Source organism: Petromyzon marinus, chromosome 17, assembly GCF_048934315.1.
Source record: "Petromyzon marinus isolate PM22_M1 ecotype Great Lakes invasive population chromosome 17, UKy_Petmar_22M1.pri1.0, whole genome shotgun sequence".
Taxonomy (NCBI): Eukaryota; Metazoa; Chordata; class Hyperoartia; order Petromyzontiformes; family Petromyzontidae; genus Petromyzon; species Petromyzon marinus.
The window spans coordinates 17,844,903-17,865,193 of record NC_133683.1 but is presented as its reverse complement, the minus strand read 5'-3'; the positions used below and the strand labels follow the sequence as shown (position 1 = coordinate 17,865,193).

The window sequence follows — 20,291 nt, the reverse complement described above, 5'->3', positions numbered from 1 at the left end:
AGTTAACAGTGTGGTGGTGTTCCGGGAGGGAGTCCGGGCGGACGTGAGACACGCACTCACTCCAATCGCTCCTGAAATCCGTTTAAAGGTGACCCGTTATGCACACGCTACGGGGAGCACTTTCCCATTTGCCCTGCAGATGCCCCTACTGGACACCTGTGATAAATAACGTCGTAGCTCATCGGAATCGCCCAGTGTCAAAAAAGCTTCTGATTTTGAAATAGTGTATTCATTGCGTGGCAGCCAAAACAATATTTTACATCCCTAGAGCTGGAATTTAGCCAAATTAAGTCAAAACAAAAATGTAATGTGACGGTCTTCTTGTGCAGTAATTGGTGACCGGGGTCGAGACATAAACTAAACTACAGTTAAGGAGGACCCGGTTTAACTGTGGGCGGATGAAACCTGAATTCGATAGAGTAGTGAAAAGACTGCAGTGCAATCTCAACTTTTGACTGATCCGCTCGTAATTAATAGTCCGCTGACAGAGCCGGATTCGAACCCATGCGAAGAATGTCCTGGAAACCATTTCGGAGGGGGCAGTGTGGAGGATGGTTGGGGGGGGGGGGAGGTTGTTTTTGTCATGAGTAGCCGTGAACATTTGGGGAGGCCACCTGCCCGGAATGAGGTTCACGCTCCGCCAGTCACTGGCCAAAGCTCATTATCTCCAATATCTCCAACGGTAGCAACGGTGGCGAGTGGTAAAGGTGCAAGCCCTGCGATTTGCTCGCTTCGCGCCACTGTTGGACAGAACGGTCTCCACTGCAGAGGGAGCTATAGAGAGTTCCCCCCACCCCCGTCCCACCACCACCAGAAGGAGGTTTTTTTTTAGCTACTATCACATGTTGGGGGGGGGGAAATAAAAAAAAAATCTTGGAAGAAGGTGCGGGTACCCACACTCTACCCCACTATCTGCCGATCGGCTAACTGTGGTGGTGCTCATTTATACAGCTGGGTAGACAGAAGCGGTGCAGGAGGGCGGTTCGGGGCTGGGTGTGGGCTTAAGAAACTTGAGCAGCAATAGTGGACACCATGGCCTGAAATTCTGCACAAGGGGTAATGCGTTTATCCGAGACCCCCATTATTTCACTGGGAGCAATTTTCTCGCGGAGAGCTACAGCTCGTGCACAGCTGGGCGGCTATTGCTGTTTGCCGTGCCACCAAGTTGCCTCGTGCCGATATGCTAATCCTGAATGCCTGCGGGCGATAAGCACGCTCGCTCGCTCTCTCACGGGATGATTCGCGGCAATTTTAAGAGATCGCGCTCCATGACGCCTACAAACACGTCTGTAAATGTGATGTTCTGTGCAAAAATACGCCGCATTTGAGTGCGGCGTAATCGGAATTTTTTTTTTTGCCGTCGGGTTGCATTTACCCCGGGAGGACCAAATCCACAGGTCCTTTGCCGGAAAGTTGCCCAAAAAAATAATCACTAAAAGAGGATGGCAAGCGTTTTATTACTTGCGCAAACCAAATGTCTCTCCAGGTCAATTAGATATGTCTCAGTCACCGTCAACGCGGACGGCTGCCAGTAGCCATGTTCTATCCGCAGTTGGATGCCAGTGCCGCAATCCGTCTCAGAGTGCCGCGCACGAACTGATCTCGTCGCTCCATCTCCACCACGGCGGTTCTCCTGTCGGGGGCAATGTTCCCGTTAGTTATTTATGTATTTGCCATCCTGCCATCGGTGCGGTCCGTCGGTCATCAGTCATCCCTTCTGGCGGGCGTGTCCTGCCCGAGCCCACTCGCTGTCTCAGACGATCGCCGTTGATATCTCCGATTTGAGACGTGTCCATCTGATCCACGTACCTTCTTCTCCTATTGCTCAGTGTCATTTTCAGCAGCTCTCTCTCTCTCTCTCTCCCCATGCTGCTTCTGTTTGCTTTAACGGGTTTTTTTTAAATTTCTTCACATTTCCTTTTGTCAGTGCGCAAGTTTCTGATGCATAGGTCATAGGGGGCAGCGTGCGCTGATTGAAAACTACCAATTTATAATACGTGTGCGTGTGCTGGCTAAAAAGTTGGCGATTTAACTGCTTAAAATATATCAGTGATGTGATGCTGGCCTTATTTAAAATCCCGATGATTAGATTTTAACAATGGAAAACTTAATAATAACTAATTACATTTGATGCGCCTGTTGTCAAATAATTGCTGGCCTACATATGATCAAATACTTTTGGGGCAAGTGGCCAGCAACAGTGGCGATACTTACACATCGCGCCAAGTACTAATTTGAGGCTGAGTCTACCTAGGTGATTGCTGTAAGCAGGAATAGAACTCGGGACGCCTGGTTCGTAGCGCTGCGTGCGAATCATTATACTGCCACTCCATGCCTCATGATCAGCAACAGTCGCAATCTATCCACCGCTGGATAAAGGCCTCCTCCTGTCATCCTCACCTGTCATAGTCTTGCGATCCCATGATCCTGCTCGCTGCTTGGTGTGAGTTTATTTCGTTGCTCCATCTCCGTCGTCGTCACCCTCCTGGGCGTGTTTCCGCACTCCTGGGTGTGTTTCCGCCTTTGGTTTGCATTCTGGCACCAATTTCATCTATCAGCCATCATCCCTTCTATCGACGTCTCCTACCCAAAACCAACTTATACTTTTAACAGTCAATATGACGTCTCTTATTTGACATTTGTTCTCTATCCATGTGTTCTTCTTTCCGTCTTTATTGTGATTCCCAGCATGCATCTGTCCATGTGTATTTGGACACATTTCAGTGTTTGTTTCATTTTCTTCATCAGCGGCCATGTTTCCAATCCTCGTCATAATACATTAATGAGTAAATTAGTCGTTTCATTTACTACGTTATTTATATTCTCTACAATTACGCTAATTATTAATTTGAGTTGGGAACCCCATGTTGTAGATAGAGGTGCCTTGCCTACAACATCGGCAGTTTTACCAGTGGTGTGGATTCAACTGAGTCGCAGAAATACTATTAGAGGCGGCACATTTATTTAACACCAACACAAGGGGGAACTGCCCCTTAACAGAACAACAACCTATGGTGGTCACCACCCGGCTAACTACACTAATTACACCGTAACTAGCTACAACGAACCAGACTGCAGCTCGGGTCCCGGTCCACGTGTTGGAGACTCGGTAGAACATAGACGAAGGTTTCTTCAGGATGAACAACAACAACAACGCCGGCCCCTCTGGGGGGACCCACCTTATATCCTCTGCGGCGTGGCTGGCTCCGCCCTTAGCCACGACCACCTTCCAGAATCCTCGAGCAGGATCTGGACCCCGACCACGTGACCACTCTTAGTCCCCACTTGGGGGCCCTTTGTAGACTTAACCGATCACGTGTCCTCTCGGGTCAACCAGAGTGCCACGGCCTTTAGTAACCCCATTTCCATGGCCAGCACTCCCACACCCTATCCTGTAGGGGTCGGCACTGCACGCCAAGCGTGGTGCCATCCAGCGCTATCAATCAGCGCTCACCGAGCCGTTCGAGGGCCGGTACTGCACCCACACCACTGCGGTGTTCGCGATGTCGCTACACCGCACGCCGTGCCTCTCTAAGGCCGGCACAGCACAGGGACAACCCGCGATGTCACTACACCAGCAGTGATTGAAGGAAGCCTTACTCTTTTTTTTGAGGAGACAAATGTGAGTGTTGATGGCGTACCAGTGTGTTTTTTTTATTCAATCAATCCTGCTGAAATTATGAAACCCCAGAAGGCCGTGCAGCTGATGGGTTTTGTGTAAGAAATGCGTTTATTATTTATGTGGAGAGCGGGATGCACACGCATGGAGGAGGCGAGTTGATGTTTCGGCTGTTCTTTATAATCTGTTGTTGATCAAGAGCACTCCAACCTGCTCTTGCTCACCCCCTTTATTTTGTCATTCATTGTCCTGCCTGCCTTCAATGTGTGTCCTCGCTGTACATACTCTGCTGCGTTGTTCGGTTCGGTTATTCCGCGACTGGGATATTTAAATATTCTTGGTTCTTTCGGTAAAGTCACGTAGAAGGGAAACAATAAAATAAGAAAAATATTAAACAATAAAATTCTCACGACGTTTATTATTTTATTGTTTCCCTTCTACGTGACTTTACCGAAAGAACAAAAAATATGAATCCCTGCAGTCACGAAAGCTTTAAATCTAAATTTGGGATATTTAAGTCATGCACCAACATTGAGTAAAATAGGTCCGCTAATTTTCTTCGATTTTTGACGATGTACACAGTCATCCAGTTATTTCGTCCGGGTCTGAGTTTTATTGTTTTCATGCTATGAGTGGCTGTAAGTTGCTTTCTCAAGTGTGACATCTATCTTGAATGTCCTCCTTAAATGAAAAGTGATTTGTTTCCCGCGTTATATACGATTCCTTTTTGTGCTACAGAGTTTTATTATTCTGAATCTATCACGCATTATGGTCTCATTGCTCTCTCTCTGAGGGCTACTATTTATGATTTACCAATCATCAACTTCCCTTTTGATGCTTTCATGCTCCCATTGTTTTGTTGGGAGATTTTAAATCATTTTTGTGTTGTGTTTTATTATGTTTTTTTAAGCATTCATTCTATACATTTATGTCCTAATGGTTTTACCGAGTTTTGCATCCCTATTTTTTGTCATCATCATCATCATCCCTTTTTATACCTCTCCTCTCCTTAGACATTTTGAGTTTCAGATAACTCATATCGGTCGTGGAAGTTGTTTGAATAGAGTGCACCACACTGCTCAGTGTGGGTGAGTGCAGTGGAGTAGGTGAGGGCTCACATTAGACATGGCCATGAATAGAACTCGGGTTTTCCGGTTGCTCGCTCCACGTGGTAACCACTGCACCACCACTCCACCCCTTCAAAAACCACACATCCTTCCAAAAAGTGCCTTGACTGACACATGATATGGCAAAAACACACAGCACCAACAGTGGACTCCCAGACCGGTTGCACGGTATTTGTTTACTTTAAAGTGAAAAAAAAAACAACACTTTATTGTTTTCTCATGGTCATCGCTTCCTGATTGCCACGGAACATTGCGATTAATGGCTGTGAAACTCCATTCCTTTGACACAAAACCGGGAGCCCCCCGGTGGCATGGGGACCAAACCTTTCATTTGTTTTTATTAACTTTCCCACGCATCCGCTCCTCCCCGCAGGTATCGTCCGCCGCGACGACACGCGCGCGCGCGCGCGTTCGTGCGAGCGAGCCGCGGAGCTGTGCGTCGAATAATTTTGGAGAATCTCTCTCTCTCCCCCTCCGTGCGATGTGCAGGCTGGGCCAAGTTTGCGCGCCTGACACGAGCCCTCACCAGCAGCAGGAGTGCCCTGCAGCAGTTGGCTGCCAGCGCGCACCGCGGGGAGAATGGACACAAGCCGCTGCGTCCAGCCGAGGTGACGCCCCCCCCCCCCCCCCGCGCCCCCCAACGCGCCTCCGCGCGCCGGTGTTCATTTTCGTAAAAACGAAAAATTAGCACGAAAAGCATTCGTCCGCCGAAGCGTGCACGCCTCGCTCCTCCATCAATGGCGAGTGCCACTTGGCTGCTTCCGCAGATTTATTTTCCTGTTTCAAGTAAAGTGGCCGTATGTATGAACTGGCCGGGAGCCGCAGGCAGCTCATGAGCCGCCGTTTGGCCACCCCTGTTGTCAGCGAACATCTATTAAGGCCGTGGCCAGAAAATATCATGGCCGATCGCTTTTTTTCTCCAATGCTGAAGTATTCATAAACCGTCACGGCAACTCCGGTTATCCTCCCAGTGGCTTTTGGTTTGCCATCAAGCAAAGGCGGTCACCGCATCGCGCGCTTTCAGATGCGTTTCTGCGGCCGTCTGGAATGCTCTTCCTTTCCAATATTAGGAAGCCAATGGAGCTATGTACTTTCAAATCTAGATTGAAACGCATTCTTTAGAACTTATTTTTGTGCTTAGTTTGTTGTCCTTCCCCCTAACCTCCGATTAGCACGGTTGGCTACATACGGTGCGAAAGAGCTTCAACACACAGTACGTACATAATACTAATTTAAGGCTGAGTTGCTTTAGGGGAGACACACAGCCACTTGTGATATCACTGATTTTATTGTCATAATTATCGTTATTAAAGTTTTCAAAAAGATTGCAATAAATAATAAGAACGGGTTCATCCAAGAAAGCCTCATTGAGTCTCAAGGGTTTCTTTCACGAGGATCCTGCCATTGGTAAATTTGGCAAAATTGCATTCATTTCTTTTTGGCAAGACAGTACATAAATGAGCATATTTTTAAACGAGGTGAGTATTTAACAAAAAAATAAACTTCATTTACTAATTAGCATGCCTCTGTGTTTCATTTTGAATATGAAGTTGTTACAGTATTTGAACTTCCCACTTTATATGTATAATAAACACAAACACACACAAAGGCATGGAGTATTCTCACATCACAGACACAATCAAGCTTTGAAGATGAGGCCAGACAACCCATGGGCACCCTTTGGCATCGTAGTTTTGAAGAGTTTCGGCTGTTATTGCCAAGAATGCCTAAAACATTTGGCCTGCCGATATTATTTCGTATTCATGGCAGCGAATAACGAGTGTTTGAGAAGGGAGCAGGGATGTCAGAATACCCTTTGCGCTGGAAATGAGACGACTGAGAAATCCGGAAACATTTCCATTGAAGCGAGGGAAGATTGAGCAGATTTCACTCCGCTGTTTAAAGTCATCAAGAGCGTCAAATGGCCCAGCAAAGTGTTTCTTTTAAATTTGGTACCCGCTGGCGTTGGCCGAAGTCAAGTTTACAAAGATTCAATTGGAAGTGCAACGGGGATTGTCGGATTATAATTAAACGCATATTTCAAGCCTTACGTGACGAAACACTGTGCCGCGGAAGAGCACCGGAGCCGGTGAACAAACAAAACAAGACAGAGCGAGTGAGAGGAGAGAGAGAGCGCGAGAGAAAGATACAAGAGATAACAGAGCCAGTGGGAGAAAGTCACAGGGAGGCAGTCTTTGTAGGATCATTTAAAAGCAGGATGGCCTTGTTTTGAGTAAAGAGTGTGCTTTGGGGGTAACAGGTAGAGATGCTTTCCCTTATGGCCCTCTGGGTATTACGAGGTTTCAGGGGGAAGGTCTGGATTCATAAAGAGATGAGCCAGATGGGCTGAATGGATTCCCACCCCCCCCTCCCCCCGATCAAAAAGCGTCTTACGGCTTTTATGTCGCTAAAGCCCCCTGGATATGAATTAGGGGTTCGACCCGTAGCTTTACAAAAACAGACACTGGGGTGTTGTTCAATGAATTGTAAGACGTGGCGCACTCAAGGCGATGTGGAGCAGTGACGCAAGTGGTGAGCGCACCGCGCTGTGAACTCAGCGATGGGATGTTTGAGTCCCGGCTACAGCTAACAACAGTCGTGTCTAAACTGGCTTCTGGGTTCCGCCCTCTCCTTCACCAAATCGCACTGACCAAATGCGATGAAGTACGGTCAAAGAACCTCCATGACTGACACGGCGTGGCGACGAATCGGGCCCGGTTTCCGATACCCACTGATGTAAACCACGGCCGGGAATTTAATTCAGGTCACTGGGTTCATAGCGCGGTGCGTAAACTACCGTACCACCGCTCCCCACTACCGGCTTATTCGTGGACAATAACTGTATGCATGCCGATATAACTTCTGACACTCTGAGGAAGAGCAATTAGCACAGGCATTCGCCTACTTATTATGAGAGTGTTAAGTTATTTCATTTGTGCTTGCGTACCGCTGGCCATGCAATATATCAGTGGTTTTATGTTCTCGTTCTGAAAAATCTGCGTATGCAACGCTGTTTGCTTGTCAGGCATCGCGCCGTTGATCGCGATTGATTCTTGTGCTCGTGATACGTGAAAGGAATCCCGCGTTAGAATGTATAATTTAAGAGTCAATCCAAATGACGTGTTCAGCGTACGTTAACGTACACTTAATTAAGCGAAGGAAGCGGCGTGAAAGCCAAGATTCGGCACGTTCGTGTATAAACGAGATGAGAAAAAAAACCCCACCGAGAAACAACACAAACGAGGCCAACATTAAATTAATCCCTGATCCCAATCGCCACTCAAGATTCATGACAATTCCTCGAATCGCCGAAGCGGGGAATCGCTGAATAAAGGTTCAGGAATTAATGGATTGCATCAGATAAAAGCTAGAAATTGTACGGCAACTCAAAGCGACTCAAAAAGTACATGGGAAATGAAAAACGCAACTGGGTCAAAATTAGGGGAAAAGACAGAGTGATGTAAGACGAAGAATATTAAGAAGTGGAAGAAGAAGAAGGCCAGAATGTGTATCAACTGTGGCAGCACAGAGCCCTGCGCAGTACTGACATTACATGAGGCTATTGGCCCTGTGCTGTAGATCAGAATCAGAATCTTTATTTATCCTGGAGGAATCCGATGAGCTATGAAGCTCTTTTTTCAACAGATGTGCAGCTAGGGGCAGGTCAGCAAGTTACATCAACAAACAATAAAAAAACCAATCCCTATACGAGTGCAACATAGAGAAAAGGTAAGCAAGTCTTTAAAATAAATATAAATACATGTAAAGTACAAATTGCACAAGTACATCAATTCCTGCCAATTGCAAACTTGGGAACGGCAGCAACACAGCAAAACAACAACAAAAACAACAACAGTCCCAGACCAGATGCCTGTTGTGCAGGTGGTGCATCTGTACCAGGGCCCCATGGGCTGCTGATGGGGCCCAGCCAGCATACGACAAAGTGGGAGAACATTTGTCATCATCATATACGATATCGTCATCGTCAATTGTTTATAACTTGACACATAAGTGTGCATCAAATCCCTAAGCACCAGCAGAATTATAGACGGGTGAGGGAGGGCACCGTTAATTTTCCTGGCACCGTTAATTTTCCTGGCGTCGGGGCCAATGCCAATTCGCTGTCGGCGGTACCAGAAACGAGTCAGAAGTCAAGAACGAGTTCCTGCTGCTCAAACGAACATTGCGGCATTAGTGCTCACTTCCCGTTTTTCAGCCCTGTTCCAGTGGTGGAAATTCCTCATTGGACTCTCCCACAAAATGGTCCTGATCTTCACAAGAAGACAATATGTCTCATTCATGTATCCATCTCTCAAAAATTAAACTAAATAGATAAAAGTATTCCTTACATGACTAATCACCTACACTGGCCCTTCTGGAAGTGTAGAATATCAGCAGCGTTGATTTAAGACAAGCAAAACTCTGGACCGGTTTGACATGCAGTGTATCATCTGCGGTCAGATTTGCTTGAATCAATGCTGGTGAACTGCTGATATTATGAGCAAGGACCCTTTCTAAGCGACACGAGAGTCCTAGTTATGTATGTGCACTGAGTAGGTTTGTCTCTATCTCTCCCAAGGCTCTGGCCCTCCACTCGGAGTGCCTGCCCCAGTACAAGCAGGAGACGCCCAAGACTCCCCCGCACATCATCCTCCACTACTGCGCCTTCAAGACCACGTGGGACTGGCTCATCCTCATCCTCACCTTCTACACGGCCATCATGGTGCCCTACAACGTCTCCTTCCGTAGCAAGCAGAACAACGTGGCGTGGCTCGTGGTGGACAGCGTGGTGGACGTGATCTTCTTGGTGGACATTGTGCTCAACTTCCACACCACCTACGTCGGCTCGGCCGGGGAGGTCATCTCGGACCCTATGCTCATACGGGCCAACTACCTGAAGACCTGGTTCATCATCGATCTGCTCTCCTGCCTGCCCTATGACATCATTAACGCCTTTGAGGATGTTGATGAGGTGAGAATGTCCTGTTTTGGTTTGGCCACGTCGGTCGTAACGTTATTATTATTATTATTTTTGATTTGCTCAAAAGTTATTAAAAAAATGTCACTTGCGGGTGCACAAACGTCAACATCTACTGGCCACCCCAAAACCGCTTCATTTTGAACATCAAAGTGGCTCTCATATTTTTTTTTGCTTTTGATCCTCATCGGCGGGAGGGCGACTTTTTTGTCGTTCTAAAAATGTCATGCCACGAGCTCCGAAGCACACGGTGACCTCTGTTGTTTTGTTTGAAGTGGTGATTGGGATTGGAGTCGTGGTGGTGATGGTGGTCTTCAAGGCGGTGAAGATTTTTGATTAAGCTGGTTACACTGTGAGATTACCGAAGCGTTCGCGGCTGTGAGCCCAATATCGTAATTTTTTTTTGCCAGATGCAATCGAGGTCTGCTCGCTGTATGGAATATCTTGGGGCTAAGAGACGAAGTCGGTTTATCTGCGGCGTAATGACTGAACGAATTAAGAGAGATGGGGACGTTCGACTGAAGGCCGATGGTAGATGGAGCATTTGTGTGTCTACGTGTGATGTGGAGCTGACTTGACTTGACGATGACTGGTACCAGCAGTGTTTAGATCAGCCTCTGTGGAGGAGGTTTTTGAAGGATGCTGCTGTTGAGTTGAAGGTAGTCACCCTCCAGCAAGAAAGGAGAGCAGAGGAGCGGCGCTCACAATAATGGGTAGAATGCCGGGCGGATAAAACGCAGAAAGCTGGCACAGTTGGGGGCACAGTTGGTGCATCTGTCATTCATCTCAGTCAGTCAAGCCATGGAATCCATAAGAGTTTTTTTGGGGTTAAATGTGCCACTAAACCCGCCACCACCCAACACAGCCAACTAGTAAGGGTTGTCACGTAAACAGAACATGCCAATTCGTCACTAGTACAGCACACCGGTGTGTTGGAGAGCCAAGCCACAACATTTACAATCTGAGTACGACGTTTCGCCAGTAATTACAACTCGCTTCATCAGGCGACAGCCAGATTAATGTTGAAGTCTGTTTCGGTCCTTATATAGAGGCGTAGATGTGGTGACCACACTTCTGCGCTCTTGGGCAAAGTGTGCGGGAGGGGGGGGGGTTAAGGAGTCAACGTACATTATACATGTGCATTATGCGAGCCCTTTGATCTTGTCCTTCCTGTCCATTGTGTGGAGTAAAATATACCTGGGTTTGTTCCATGACTTCCTGCAAGCGGGCCTTCGACACTTCACATGGCCTCAAAGTGCACCTAGCATGGCACAAGCGATGTAGTGGCGTCACCGCCACGTAGTGTTGGACAGCGATTGTTGTTGTTGCCGCTTATGTTTGTGTTGTCATGTAGATGTGGGGAGCGGTAGTGCAGCGGTCAGTGCACAGCGCTCGAAAGCTGGCTACCCGAGTTCGATTCACACTCAAGACCAACAAACAGTGACAACGATTTAAACTGGTCCTTGGCCACCCCTAGGTCGACTTTGCCTTAAATGAGTGCCTGATGCGGTGTGTAAACATCAACACTGGCGAGATGAAGGTGGCCAGGCGTGGTGCTGGCCACCCACACCCTCGTGTGCTGTGCCATCCTTCGTAGGCGTTACTCGTGAACAGCACTTGCCCCTCCAGTCTGTTAAAGGCTATACGGGGGATGCTTGTCTTTATCGTTGTCTTTGTTTTATGCAGCCTCAGACACAGTTGCTCGGACGAGAGGGAAACAGAGAAGGGATGTGAAGAGATGTAGGAACTGGGATACGAAGATAAATGAAAATTTCACCGGATAAATGTTATGCGCAGTCAACATTACATTTTTAAAAGCCTCTTTTATTGCTGACGTATGTTTCCTGGTAATCCACATTCATATGGCAGGGGCCTGTCTTTACATAGAACGCGAACATACAAAGTGGGTCTCATTTTATTGACGCCCTCCCCGCCGCCGCCACCGAGAAATGATTGGTTGAGTCGACTCCCCCCCCCCACCACCACCCCAATCAGGGATGTGAACTCATCCCTGTGGTGTCGAGCCGCGTGCGCGACTGCTGAGCCACCAGGCTGGTGACACGAATGCAACTGAAATAAAAAAAATCCACCCCACACCTAAAACATTCCAAGGACCGTAGAGACGATGACGAGGCTTCTCTCCGCGCGAACTGCCTCGCTCTACCACCATGCCTCCCGGCTGATGATTGGCTATGTAATGCTGGCCATTAAGTGATGCGTACCGCGAGGTTATAGTGAAGCACTTGGGCAGTGAGGTGGGTTTTTTTCCCCAACGGTTTTACTTAACTTGACTCCTGTGTTTGTCGTAGTCAAATCTTGTAATCAAAATTTAGTCTACTTTCCGTTGTACAATCAATTCCAAATTTTGCACACGTACTCAGATCCGGTGACAATGCATGCCTGTATCAAAATCGGCATCAATTACTTGGCTCTTGTTAAGCAATTAACATTTTGTATGGACGGCTTATGCGTATTCCCCTTCCACCTGCACACTTTGTTTGCGCACGATTGGAGTCAGCCAGGGGGACGCGTGGGGGGTGGGAGGGTGGTGGCTGCGCAGACGCACTGACGAAGTCGGGGACGCACCGCGAGTTGTTTGGGTGGCGGGAGAGGGCGGCAGGGATCGATTGGGACGATCGGTGGGGACGCGGCGTCCGGTCGGCCCTTTTGTCGGCGAGAGATAAAGGCCCAGGTAACGATACGGCGCAAACGGAAAGACTAAATAATTGAGGGGAGAGAGAGAGAGGAGAGAGAGAGGAGAGCAACGCGTTGATTTGGCGACGATTGCGATTGTGATGGACCGTTAGAAGGGCGTTCACGCCGTGTGGAGTTAAAACGAAGTTCCCTCCTTCCGGAGAGAGGGGGGGGGGTGCAGATAAGCGAAGATCTGCTGCGTTGAGGGAGGCACCATTGCTCAGGTGAGATACGGTCACGTCAGGTGGGGCGGAGGAGAAGGCGAATCGACGCACGAGCGAGGCGAGGCCAGACGAGGCCAGGCACGCGACCATCGCAGAGGGGTTGTATTCATTACACGCATCCGTCTCTCGCAAGGGCGGCAGACTGGGAGCTCAGAAAATAAAATGAAAGGGGGGTCGGCGGGGGCCTCTAAGCGCCGCTCGGTCTTTGAGGTGTGGGCCCTGTCCGGTTAGGATTGTCGAACTTCAGCCAAACGGGGACCTATGTGTGGGCAGGCAGGCACAGAAGCCTCAAGTTTCACAGCTCATGAATATCGCCACACTGTCGCTGCATAATAATACTTGGGAGATGTCTGTTTCCCAATGCTTTGTCTTTGCCCCCCGAAATGTTATCCCGGCAATGCCATCGGAATTGCGTCACGAGATAAAGAATTCGTTGAAATCCGTCGCACAGCAAGCGCAACCCTTCGTGTTCACGAATGGCGCCCCGGAAGTGGATATCACAGAACTACTGGAGGTCCCTTCAAATGACCTCCAGCCCACACACACGGGGCAGAGCAGAACTTCCCCACCCACTTTACAAAGTAATTGTGACGTCACAGTAAAAACTGATATTTTCATTCTGACATCTGGAATATAGCCAAATGAAGTCCAGAACCAAACTTGATGGGGTTTTTTTTTAGTATGGCGCAGTCATTGGTAACCGGGCTGAGACCATCAGCGCAAAACACTCGAGAACCCGGTTTAATCGCGGACAGCTGGATGGCATCGAACCCAGGATCTCAGCAGTGCCAGCTCAGACGCTCTAACCCCTCAGCTATCCGGCCACGCCCCCGTAAAAAAAACGACTTCTTAATAACAGACCTCAACAAAGCCTCTGCGAAAACCAAACTATGGCGCTGGCCCAGACCCCATATTCTTTTCTCCTGAATTTTAGCTGCGTCTATTTTAAACCCTTTCATCCTGGCGCCGTCTCCAGATTATTTATACAAACTGCGCCGTGAGACCTTTCCTCGATGTGCTTTATGGGTTTAAGTGTGTAAACCGTCGGTGGCTTCTGCCGAGGATGCCCAACAACGAGGGGCTTAATTTAAGCGAGAGCTGTCGGGAGCTCAGAGTCCACGAGATAAGAAATGAATCCCTGACCAGCATTAAATAAATATATATATAATAAAACTGCCATACCGAGACAATAATAGGCCGCGAGCAAACATATAACGTGCAGCTGTAAAACGAAGGCGGTCGTGCTTAATATGAATCTGAGTTTCGTGGCCTGGGTCTTCCTCCACCTGCACTCTAATGGGTGGTGGCAGGGCGGGTGGAACACGACAATTCGCTTGATTTGTCTGAGAATGCAGTGACCTATAAAAACTCAGTGTAGCTGTAAGACGTCTTAGATTACCTCTGTACTGCGAGGGAGAGAGAAAGATTATCATAATGGATATCATTAATCTTGCAGAATCATCCCGTCTGTTATCGTGCGGGCACGAAGAATTAACGATAACGCGGTGCGACGTGTCGCGTTTTTTGTTCTCTCTCTCTCTTCCTGTTGCGAAGGTAGCTTTTTTTAATGACCGTTATTCACGTGGTGAGTTCAAAACCGAGAAGGAGAGTGAATTAAGGGCGCGCACATACATTCGTGGGTAATGCTCAAGCGCTTTTGGAATAGAGTGAAGCTATGCCCCAGCGCGAACACAGCTTATGAATCACAAGGGATGGAGAGGAATGGTTGTGCAGCGGATAATGCATCACGCTTCTATACCAAATTATTTTTTCACATTGTGTGGCATCAAAAGTATTTTGGGAACGGTGTATCGAAAGAAGATTATGGATGGCTGGCGCAGTGGTAATGCCTGTGCCTCGCACCGAGCAGTGTCTGGGCTCAATTATTTATATGTGGAGGTTGTCCGTTCTCCGCCGGTTCTGCATAGGTTTTTTTTTTCTCCGCAGGATACCCCGTTGCCCTCCCATAAACAGCTAACAACATTTGCCATACATCCCAATGCAAATTACTCAATCGGGATTGCACTTCGCGACAAACATGGCAATGCGCTCCCGAAAAATAATCTTGAGACTCGGTGAGGTTTTCCTGGCTAAACAAGCTTAACAACAAGAATACTAATAATGAATTATCAACCCATCGATTTAAGTTCGATTCTGGCTCCAGTCAGTGATGATATCGGAAACGGTCTTAATAGCCCCCGCTCTCCTCCCTCGCCCCCACCGCACCACCTTTCACACTGGCTGGCAAGGGTGGTGAAGTATGGTAAGAATGTGTTTTTTTTTCATTGTCGACATGGCGTGGGAAGGCCCTGCTGACAGACGTGGATTGACAAATTCCTGCTGCAAGCTCAAACTCCTAGAAGTCGGCTACTCGGCGCTTCACGCCTCGCCTGATGTCCTCTTCTCCCACACCCCCCCTCCAATGTGTGCAGATACTACTGACTATAGTATGTAGGGTGTGTAGGCATATATTCCTACGAAAAAAACGTGGGGGGGGGGGAGTGAATCATTTTTTGGGGGGGGGTCGACAATTTTTGGAACCTTGTTGGATCAACTTTTTAGCCCGCATCTTGGGGGGGGGGTCCACTTTCTATAACTTTTTGATTCAGGCCTTCTGAATGCCTCTAATAATGAATTTAATTGACGGACAGACGGACAAACGGAATGCTAGGATTTTATAGTAGAACTAGATGTGAACTCTAGAGAAGTATAATTTGCAGCATGTTTATCAATATCTGGCAATGCTAGTCTGAAAAGTTTTCGTCGCAGAAATAGTTTTCATTTTGTTAAGAACAGAAAACTTACAAATGCTGATTGGAAACCGCAGGAACCCGTTCTGGATCAATGGTAATAAAGAGCGACTTGTTTATTTTACAGCCAGGATTTAGACACTTTTCTTTTGACCACGACGGAGAGAAGTGGATTGGGGGAATAGAGGTAATATTGTCTATTCATTGTGGGGCCATTTGCCAGGAATTATAGCGAAAAGGTCACGATTTGGTATGTGCAGTGGCGAAAGCTTGGTGATCAATGACTCGGAGAGTTGTTGCACTGGTAAATTAGATGATCAGAGAAAAATAATGATATTCACGTGACAATCGATGCTTATAAACATATTGGCCGCAACAAACCGTGAGCCTGCAATTTGATGAGGAGACAATGCAACTTTCTGATGATGAAATGGCCCAAGCTTGATGGAAATGTTTTTAGGGGTTGGCCTGTTTATGTATTTTTAAACAAAATATTTGGTCATGCTGATGCTGTTGCTGATGCGTTGACAGTGATGTACAAGAAAACGTTAACAATTAATAACAAAAGAAACACCTTCTACACATTCGTCAATAACACTGCGGCCTTAACTTCTTTGGAGCACATAAATTATATTTATATTGTTATCCTTCCTTTAACCTGGTAATAAAGCAACGAGATTCATGATATGTATTTATTTACAAGATCAGATCTAAGAATATTTGGATGATAATTAATGTTACAGTTTAACTGTGGGTAATGTAAAATATGTAAATGCGTACCGTGAAACTGGCCTGCGACCAGTTGCTTTTTCAACTCGTCCAACGCACGGCGCATCCACGATACTTGCCATGCTTAGGGACTTAATGAGGTTTCGAATGGTGCCGTTCGACTGTTTGCGCACCACGCATGCGTCCATCAATGGATTCGTACATTCAAATCCGTTATGATCCTGGCGACTTGAGTTCAATTCCCCCTGCCATGGCTAATATCAGTGGCGAGTGATATATCTGAACCGATCCTAAACCCTCCCATTCAGCCAACCATAAATGACCAGCGTGGTGAAGTATGGTGTGGGGAGGCTTTCATCAAGGAATGAATTGCTCGGGGGTTGTGGAATTGTTACATATATAACAAAAAAATTAATTGACAAAATGGATACCACGACAGCTTCTACATACAACTACAAGAGCATAAAAACAAAAGCCATCGAACCGTGAACCCCGAATCGTGAGCATTCCTTGAATCGTCGACGGGTGAATCGTCGCGTCGCTAACGAGTTGAGCAGATTGTAGCGGTGGTTCATGTCCGATTGAAGAGACGGACAGCTCACCTGACCTTTGACCTCACGATGGGTTACCGTGGCGACTGTTGGGCGAAACAATCAAGCCATGTGGCTGGCCTGCGGATTCGAAACACTGAATTAATCCGTTTGCAATTGCAGGTCGTCGTGTGCTGCTATAAGTTAAAGACAGACAGATCATACCAGGCAAAATAAAAAAAACACTTAAAATATATAATAAAAGTAACATTGTACTATTCTAAATAAAGCTTGTTTTTTTGCAAGCAAACCCTAAGCAGCTTAACGGAACTACCCAGTACGAACATTCTGTTAAAGCGATGATATACAAATACCCAAGTCTCCACAGGGTTGAGAGCCACAAAAACACGTAATTGACCAGGGTTTGGCTAAAGGGAGGTTGCAGGATGGGATGGAGGAGCAAGTGGAGAGGGTGGCCTGCGATGGCCGTGGTCGGTTTTAAGAGGCCCAGGTTGTAGAAATCCCTGCAGCAAAAGGGCCTCCACGTTTCGTTCCCGTGCACGACTTTTCCCGCACGCCCCCTTACGCGAGACCTACAATTTCCACCTCTTTGGTGTCCGGCAGATTTCAGCGCACGTCTACGCAGGCCAACAGAGCTCGTCGGGACGAATTTGAAAGGAGAGAAAGTTGCCCCTCCCCGTGACACCTTCCCCCAAAACCACATCCACCTAGGCGCACGATGGGAAATGCTTTGAATGCTCGCAATTTCCAGAGTGGTTGGATTAGTGTTTTTCAGCTTCTCCGCGTGAACATACATGTGTGCGCGGAGGGCACATCGCTGGTTGCTGACAGGGGCAGCGACGAGACGACGACAATGATATTAAATTCGAGAGATGAATATAACGTCGTAGTCCAAGGCGCTTTACAATAATTATAAAATTGTACGTGAGACGATGGTGGTTAAAATAAAGAGTGGGGTTAATCAAAAGTGGTGGTGCAGCTATGGTGACAGTTAGGAGGACATGTGGGAGTGGTTAAAGGAGGGGTGGTGATAGGGGTAGTGACAGGGGTTGGGGTAGTGACAGGAATTGGGGTAGTGAGAGGGGTAGTAATAGGGGTAGTGATAGGGGTAGTAATAGGGGTAGTGGTATGGGTAGTGGTTGGGGTAGTGGTAGGGGTTGGGGCAGTGATAGGGGTAGTGATAGGGGTAATGGTTGGGGTAGTGGTAGGGCTTGGGGCAGTGATAGGGGTAGTGATAGGGGTAGTGGTTGGGGTAGTGGTAGGGCTTGGGGCAGTGATAGGGGTAGTGGTTTGGGTAAGCCTGGTCGTAGGGGTGTGGGGGACTGGGGCAGGGAGTCGCAGTAGCAGGATAGGCAAGGGAGACGAGATGGCTTTTTAAGGGGGCGAGCGAGAGAGGGCGCAAGGCGCAGGGCGAGGGAGGCACACGCAGGCACGGTAGACGCTGGAATGCCGAGGACGGAATGATGATGATGGTCGATTACAAGGCAGCCAGTATGCATACCAAACAGAGCTGTGATCCATTCATCCCGTGGTAATTATTAATATCACGCAGAGTAAGAGTAATTCATTTGTTTCGTTGATCGTACACAATGAATATTAAGTTTGGTGGAAATAAAAGCGAGATATTTGTTTTTGTGCCTCTTGAAAGACAACAACACGTTCTGACAACGCTAAAAAAAACCACCCGTGTTCTTTGTACATACGACTCGAGTTCACTGGATGACGCTTGACATTCTTACGCAGTCTATGTTATTAAAGCGTCAAAATTCGAGGCATACAAATAAATTGTGTGTATATTTTATACGAATGTAAAGCTCTATAACTTTGCAATAGCTGTAATTTCCTTTTGCTATACTTTCCAATTTTGTATACATACGATGAGCATAGTGTATTATTTTTTTGTTCTCGCTTTAGAATGAAGGTTGAAAGTGGCACATGCATTAGCTTTGTCTCTCTATCCGTCTCTCTGCCCGAATGTCTGTCACAATAATTGTCTTAAAGATGATCCAAAACGGATACAATTTATCATTCGAAGTTGGGTTGCTATGAATGATACAAACAAAAACTATGCCCTAAATATTCGAAAGCCTTTTCGGCCAATGTGAAGAGGTCTCATGCTACAGACATCACCTGTGGCATCATGTCGATTTTGTGGCTTGGAAAGGGTAACGCCGTTGTTGCTAATTGAATACTTTAGAGGACAAGCGAATACAATACTTCCAATTTGTTGGAAAAGCCTGGCAGATTCCACGCACGTGCAATGCTTTTTTTCGTTCACCGTCCTTGTCTGAAATGCATTTACATTGAAATCGGAGATAGTGCAATGGAGCTACACATCACTCTGCAAGATGGAAAGGAGCCTGGTATCGTCGCAGCCTTTAATTTAGTGTGTGTTTAATTTTGTTCTCGATTGAGTTGCGTGCACGTCTTCAATTAAGGAACTGGAAAATTTATTTCCAACAAAGTGGCCGTCGCTCGCGACATTTTTTCCTCACCGTTCCACCAACGTAACCCAAAACCACCCGCTGTGGAAAAATGAAAACCGTTGAATGTGAACGGTGGTGCACTGACACTGGATTTTCATTTTTAAAAGCCACAGTAAGTCGGACACTCTAAAAACCTATTATGCTTGACAGGATAACATTACTATGTTTTTATTGGCAGATGCATTTTAGGACGTTTTAAAAGTGATAGCTTTAGTTTCTTGGGTCGTAATTTACGTGGAAGTGACAGTCAAATACGCGCCTGCATGTATAGCATCGTGATGCAAATCCAAACGTGCGTTTAATCCACCGAACGTGCTGTTTGTGTGCACTTTGAGCAACTACCGCACGGTACAGAGGAAGGCAACCTCAACCCCTTACTCCGCACACCCCCCCCCCCCCCCCCCATTGAAATGAGAAAAACGAATTACGGTATTGTTTGGGCATTACAATAAAAAAGCACCACATGCTGGCTAGAGACTCCATTAAGGAAGCCTGAGTTTCGTTAACCCTAACCCGAACTCAAATCACCCGGAAGCCAAGGCAGAATTGAGCCTGGATAGTGCTTGAATGGGTGACCGCCGTGCATAGCCTGGTTGCTATAGACTGCAGGGAAACGCTGTGGGCAGCAGAGGGCAGCGCTGCGATATTGATTGTTGTACTCTACTTCTTTGCTCGCCTTGTCTCTGCGCACCCCCCACCCCAACTTCAGCAATCCACGCTGACGAGCACGGTGAAGCATCGGCTCTGCGCCTCCGAGCTTCCGAATCGTGAAATATGCACGCGCCGTAAATTGTTTATTACGATTGTCAAATAGCACTCACCCCCCTCCCGTGCTCCTCACGACCCAATGGACATGGGGAGGACTTCATCCAGCAGTGCATTGACAAACAGAGGTTCGAATGTATGCGTGAGTGTGTGTGGGTAGCGGTAGTGTAGCGGTTAGTGCGCTGCGCTACGAACCCGGCGTGCCGAGTTTGATGCCCGCTCACGGCCAACACCAGTGGCGATTGTCTGAATTGGTCCTGGGCCTCCCCTAGGTCGACTCAGCCTCAAATGAGTACCTGGTGCAGTGTGTAAAAACATCGCTACTGGGGAGACAAATGCGGTCGGCCGTGGTGTTGGCCACCCACCCC

General features: G+C 47.4%; 1 protein-coding gene across 4 annotated transcripts in view; it reads left to right on the top strand.

Annotated features, from left to right (window-relative positions):
• KCNH1 (potassium voltage-gated channel subfamily H member 1) overlaps positions 1-20,291 on the top strand; it is a 146,622-nt gene that overhangs the window by 53,050 nt on the left and 73,281 nt on the right. For all 4 annotated transcript variants that reach the window (XM_032955924.2, XM_032955923.2, XM_032955922.2 and 1 more), the window contains 2 exons: positions 5,236-5,354; positions 9,326-9,718. In XM_032955924.2, coding sequence (XP_032811815.2) covers positions 5,236-5,354; positions 9,326-9,718 — 512 coding nt within the window. The remainder of the gene's footprint in view (positions 1-5,235; positions 5,355-9,325; positions 9,719-20,291) is intronic.